Source organism: Hesperophylax consimilis, chromosome 29, assembly GCF_061612785.1.
Source record: "Hesperophylax consimilis isolate HC1 chromosome 29, BYU_Hcon_1.0, whole genome shotgun sequence".
NCBI classification, from domain to species: domain Eukaryota; kingdom Metazoa; phylum Arthropoda; class Insecta; order Trichoptera; family Limnephilidae; genus Hesperophylax; species Hesperophylax consimilis.
Genome location: NC_142864.1, coordinates 17,894,268 through 17,900,581, shown reverse-complemented (window position 1 = coordinate 17,900,581; position 6,314 = coordinate 17,894,268). Strand labels below are relative to the sequence as shown.

The 6,314-nt window shown below is 36.6% G+C and overlaps 1 protein-coding gene across 2 annotated transcripts in view; it reads right to left on the bottom strand.

Moving 5' to 3' along the window:
• Positions 1 to 209: 209 nt before the first annotated feature.
• The window catches only part of Nep3 (M13 family metallopeptidase neprilysin 3), a 138,483-nt gene continuing 132,378 nt past the window's right edge, over positions 210 to 6,314 (bottom strand). For both annotated transcript variants that reach the window (XM_089649359.1, XM_089649360.1), the window contains exons 11-14: positions 5,524 to 5,713; positions 5,303 to 5,433; positions 3,704 to 3,843; positions 210 to 1,065 (exon numbers count right to left, since the gene is read on the bottom strand). In XM_089649359.1, coding sequence (XP_089505485.1) covers positions 889 to 1,065; positions 3,704 to 3,843; positions 5,303 to 5,433; positions 5,524 to 5,713 — 638 coding nt within the window. In that variant the 3' untranslated portion in view covers positions 210 to 888. The remainder of the gene's footprint in view (positions 1,066 to 3,703; positions 3,844 to 5,302; positions 5,434 to 5,523; positions 5,714 to 6,314) is intronic.

The following is a 6,314-nucleotide window of genomic DNA, read 5'->3' as shown; positions in this document are numbered from 1 at the left end:
TGGACACTTAAAGTGTACACTTGGTTTTTGGAACACCTTGAGTGGATACTTTTCCACTTGGCAATTAATTCACAAACCCATCACTTATGAATAACATACATCGTAATAATAAATGACTAACTTTTTCACTAAATTATTTAAAACTAAACAAATAAAGTGCAAAAAATATTATACGTAAACAAAAATGACTTTACAGCTAAGAAAAAAATCTTCAATGCAATAATTCTCCAAAACTTAAGCATTTACAAATTGTTAGAATTATTATGTGTAAGGAAATATATTTAGTTTATCCCTAAACAACTTCAATAATACATAATTTTATTGTTCTTAGATAAAATGACTTGTAAAACTTACTTTGATCAATTCATTTTCAGCTGCTCAAAGCTGCATAAGTACACAAGGAAAATAAGCTAATTTGAACACTATTTCATTACACATTAAATATCAGTTTCCTACACTCGGTCCGTCGTTCAAACCCCGTTTAGATCCCAAAATGTGTCAAAATTCTCAGAAAAATTTCAATCACCAAATCACTTCAATTCAATAACATCATTTTAGTTTCAACATCCCAGATGTAATTTTATGTAACTTGCAATCTCGTTTCAAATTTTGAATATGGAACAATTTTACAACATGTTTAGAACACTCACTTAAAGCAGTTTCAAAATAAAAATATAATTAACTTTCATTCTCTTTTCAATCTGTTTCCATTTTCAAAAAATGCGAGATTCAATCTGATACTAGAACTTTCACTCTTGTTCCAAAACATTGACTTGTGAAATTTTTTAATTTTTGGAACCTTCATTCTCGTTTAAAATTTTCGAAGTTGGAACATTCATTCTTGTTTCAATTTCTTTATAATTCAATTGGGCATTTGATTGGAGATGTTCACCAAACGACGCACTTTTTGACTGGGTTCATCTTTGAACCCAGTGGACAATTGAACTCCTTGGAGAACTCGGGAAGGTTCGATAATGAACCAATGACTCTGTATTTGGCGATAGAGTGGTCATCTTTCTCCATCATGACGACTGTTGCCTCCTTCGTCATTGCGGAACACCAGACCTGAAAAAATGACATTAATACATTTATAGATACGTACAATACCAGTGATAAATTTATATTATTTATTTTTATACCGCATGAGAATCCCAACTGGTCCCTGACCACTCTCTACGTTACCCTAGGAGATGGGGAAGATGTAGGCTACTTCCCAGCCTTCCTCTTCCCCATCCCTTCCTTTCTCCACCCCTTTACCCTCATAACATACCCCAATTTAAAATTAAAATAAATATTAAACATAAACTCAAAAAGCCATGATGAAAATTATACTGAAAGTTCCTGTAAGAACTAGCACTGACGAAATCTTCACCAATCTTAATGTACTGGACGGGAATCCGCACAAGACTGTAGATTTGGGCGCCGATTCCAAACCGTGTCTTCAACCGATGAGAATGCTCCTTTACGGCCGATGATGATGATAGTAGTGTAAATTTATGATAAAATCTGCCTCCCGCACCCAGGCTTGGTGAATGTTGGGCACTGGGTGTGCTTTCGTCTCTGCTCGCTCCTGGCATTGGCAGTTTTCCAGAGTAGGGCCGGCTGGTCTTGAGGAGGTAACGCCAGAAGGTTTGGAGCAGAAGACTTGGCGAGGTGAGGCAGATGGTGGGCAGGAGTCACTTGTTGATAAATAAAACGCTTGGTTTCGGTGGTAAAGATGAACTAATTTTTATTTTTTGTGTGGCTGCTTATATGCAATAAGCATGACTCGCACCCTACATTGGGCTGTGAGTCAAAAAGTGGTGGGGGATTCTATCCGCGCCAGTAATGTGTTTATATCTGACGGCCGGCATAGTCCAGTGGTAACGCATTGGACTGCCATTCCGAAGGTCGCGGGTTCGAACCCGGCGTGCGCAAATAAATTTTATTTGATTAATTTGTGTTATTTCACAATTGATTAATTAAAAATAATATATAGTATATTTGCGGCACGTTCCAGAGTGGAAGATACTACCAGTATCGCCCTGGTGTAAGACCACCATTCAGAATTGAAACGTTGCTCCAAACGGCTTTAGCCGTGTTTAGTGACTAGATCTGAATAGCCAGGTACTTCCCCACCTTCCTCTTTCCCTTCCCCACTTACCTTCAGCCTCACAACATCCCCCAATTGGGGATGCCATAGTCTCACTGGCTCCAGACGGGAGCAGTTGGGACTCTTGTGAGGTATTCACTGTAAAAAAAAAAAAAAAAATATATGCCCCGGCAAAATGTCGCATATTCATTTTGCCGGTAGCATAGCCGAAGGTAGACGCTTAAATTTGCGAGTTTGAAAAGATTTTGAAGGCTTACATGAATAACAATTACATAGTTTAAATGCATAGTAGTTATAAGAATGTGTATCTTGACAACTAGATTTTTTGTTTGTCAAGATACGACAAAAAATAAGAAAAGTTTGTAAATAAAAGTGTAAAAATGATCTTGAAGCGATCAAATTTGTAAAATATCTTAAGTTAGTATTTTTCTCAGGTTCCCCGTAACATAGCGCTCAGAAAGAGATAAGATTCACTATGCTACGAGGTTCCTGGATTTTTGTACACGCAAAAAAGGTAAAAATTATTGTAAAAAAATGGTTATACATATGTGTGAAAAACAGCATTTTTAATATCTCCTCAGTGGTAGCACATAGCAAATAGTGTTTATTTAACTACCGCTGAGGAGATGTACAAGTAAAATATAGACATTTGAAAGATTTAAAAATTGATTTTTCCTAGTAAATTTTACATAGTAAAATGTTGAACATCGATCCGCTCGACCAAGATAGACGTGCGATGCGGTATCGACGCCGTTCGGAGACAAAGTTTTCAAGCCGCCTTGGCCGAAAATGGGAACAAAATGACCAGTGGCGGGGAGTGGTGATTTCGCCAGTGGCGTGGGGTAGGCACATTTTATAAATGTAAAACATACATATAAATATAATATGAAGTTAAGTAATGTGGCCAACTACATCCGTTACACTTAACATCATGTCAATTAAACAACTATACTCTAAAACTATACTCATTTACATTCATAAGTACAAAACCCAAGAAATAACAACAAACACGTACAATAGAAACACTAGATCTCATGGTCAAAAACTTATCCAACAAATAACTACTAATAAACTTTTGGGCAAAAAAGCTTCTTATATCATAGTATTAAACTCTACAATAAAATACCACTCTCATTCAAAAACCTCAACATTATAACATTTAAATCTCAAATAAAAAACTGGATACTTAATATAGGGAGATCTGAAATAGAAAATATACTGATATCAAACACAGATTAAAACCGAATCTACTAAACTGAACTATACAAAAAACACTATCTTACTTATTTTAAAATTATTAAAAAAAAAAAAAAAAAAAATTATACTACCTGATATATGTTTATAATTAAATTCATATGTTACTTTGTTGTAATATTAATTTCTTATAATTAAATTATAATATGTAAATGACATCCTCAGCACGGGAGATCCCAGTGAGGATATCATTATCTCCATATTGTTACTAAGAAAAGAAGACAATAAATTATTATTATTATTATTATCAATTGGGTATGCTATAGTCCAACTGGCTCCAGATGGCAGGGAGCAGATGGGACTCATTGTGCGGTACTCATTTTCTAAATAAATAAAGTTAGGTTAGGTTAATTTTACCTGTGCGAACGAAATGAAGAAAAGCTGCCTATGCGAATAATTGAGTCCGGGCAAGGTGTCGTTCTTCGCCGCAGTAGTGGAGTATTCCAAATAGGCGTGGAAGGCTGACTTCAAGCCGCCATTGTCCGCTATGTTCTCTCCTAGACCAACAGCAAAACAAAACAATCAACAGAGTCATTAAGGCAGTTCTAAAAATCTGCATACTTGCTGGTAGCAGATTCATCCATAAAAGGTCCTGTCAGACCTTCTTCCACAGGGATAAGCAAGTATCCGATACTCGGCGATACAAGCGCAGATATTCTTACGCAGCCGCATGACATTTTGTAAACACGTTGACGACGCCACCAGCTACCAGTCGGGCAAGGTTATTACCACTAACATTTTCGAGACTTAACACATGGTATCACTTAGGTCAGACACCTTGGAACAATGACTAAATGAAATCTAAAGTAATGGAGTTTGAAAGAGAGAGTACAAAAACAGTGTGCAATATAGTTGTGAATGAGGAATACTTGGAGCAGGTGGATGATTTCGTGTGTTTAGGAAGTATGTTTACGAGAGATGGGAAGGCTGACAGAGATATTGAAAGAAGGGTAAATGCAGGTAACTCCATTAATGGAGGACTGAACGCAGTTGGCGCTAACAAAAAAATGTCCAAAGAAACAAAGCTAGCAGTCCACAATGGAGTGCTGGTACCTACCCTGATGTATGGAAGTGAGGCATGGAATTGGCAAAGAAAGGATGAAAGTAGACTGAATGCTGTAGAAATGAGATCCCCTAGACGTATGTGTGGTAAAACCATGTATGATCGTGTGAGAAACGTGGAGATCCGCAAACAATGCAAGGCTGATGTAAGTGTGATGAGTAAGATTAAGAAAGGGACGCTTAGATGTTTTAGGCATGTAGAGCGAATGAGCGAAGAAAGGAGTGTAAGGATAATATATGACACAGGGATGCAATAAAAATATATGGCATGATCAAGTGAATTAGATACTTGAGTCAGGCATAGTCAGAATAATAGAAGAGTATATATGAGACGATGTATGAATGTGAATGAGGCAAGAAGTGTGTGGTGTGACCGAGTTGTTTGGCGGTCCGTCCTCTCTGCCTACCCCTGCTGCTAAACAGTGTGATGGTTAGTTAGTTAGTATGTGCTGTAAATCTAAAAAAAATGCCTTGAGCACTGGAGATTTACGGACATTCGGTTTTGGATTTGGCCAGGCTTATTTAAAAATCATACCTCCGCATATTAATATGGAAACTGATTAGTGTGGTTTAAGGCCAACAAATCCACCTATATTTCTTCGTTTATCCCATATTTGTGGGTTTATAATTGAGCTACTTGCAGGGATTTCGAAATAAATTAGAAAAAATTAGTAAGCGAACAAGAAAGGATTCTGAATTGTGTAATGTGGATATATTCAAACAACAAAACACATTGTAGAAGAATGCCCTCCACACCAGTTTCCAGGAGGCACTGAACCAAGTAACTCCTGATGCCGTTGACTAGCGGAATAAGCTCAGCATTTCATTTTGGCCTTCACCAACCGTCCCCCTTCTCATGAAGAAGAATTCATAAAGCAAAAATGATGAACTTACCCAAGCTCTGTTTCCCGTTGATTTTGACTCCTTCCTCGGAAAAGTTGGAGTACTGATCCTTGAAGCAGGCGGTCCGAAGGTTGAACTGTTCAATGGTTTCATTGTTCCACCAGCGATTCAGGTTGCCAAATCTGCAAGTTAAAGGAATAGATGAGAAAACAACCGAGAAATCGTAAAAAAATACATTTTAGAATTAGCGACGCGGGAAAAAATATCCTCACCGATCGTACTCCCTGCCCTGGTCATCGAAGGCGTGCGTGAGCTCGTGCCCCATGACCACACCCATGGCCCCGTAGTTGATGCTCTTGGGGTTCTTGCCGTCGTAGAAGGGCAGCTGCAGAATGCCAGCGGGAAACACTATCTGGTTCTTGGTGGGAGTGTAGTAAGCGTTCACCGTGGTGGGGGTCATGCCTGAACAAAATTAAAAGTCTCATAATTGTTGCACTTACTAATATTTAAAAATTTTGAAATTTTTGAAAAGTTGTTTTTTTTAAATTTCAAAAATCAAATTTATAAATTTCGAAATTTTTGAAATGTTGTTTTTTTTTAAATTTCAAAATTTATAAATTTCGAAATTTTTGGAATTATTCAAAAACTTTGAAATTTAAAAACAAAATTGAATATATTAATTGAAAAAATAAAATTTTTGGAATCTAAAAGAAAAACATTGTAAAGAAATTATAATAATAATAATAATAATAAATTCTTTATTCCAGGATGTGGGGAGGTTAGTGCAATCCCACACATCCCATAGAGGATATAAGTACAAATAATATTTACATATAGTAAAATAAATAAAAAGAGATTAATAAATTAAAAATTAAATAGAAAATGAAATTAAGTTAAAGCAGAGAAGCACGGGAATCCATCAGTTCTGAGATTGTGGGAGCAAGTATCTTTCTCCATTGGTCTTCAATGCTCGATCCTGAAGTCAGACGGGATTCAATGATAATAATGTTTCTCGAATGGTTTATCCATTCCCTCAGTCCTGCAATCCTGGTTCTTAACAGAG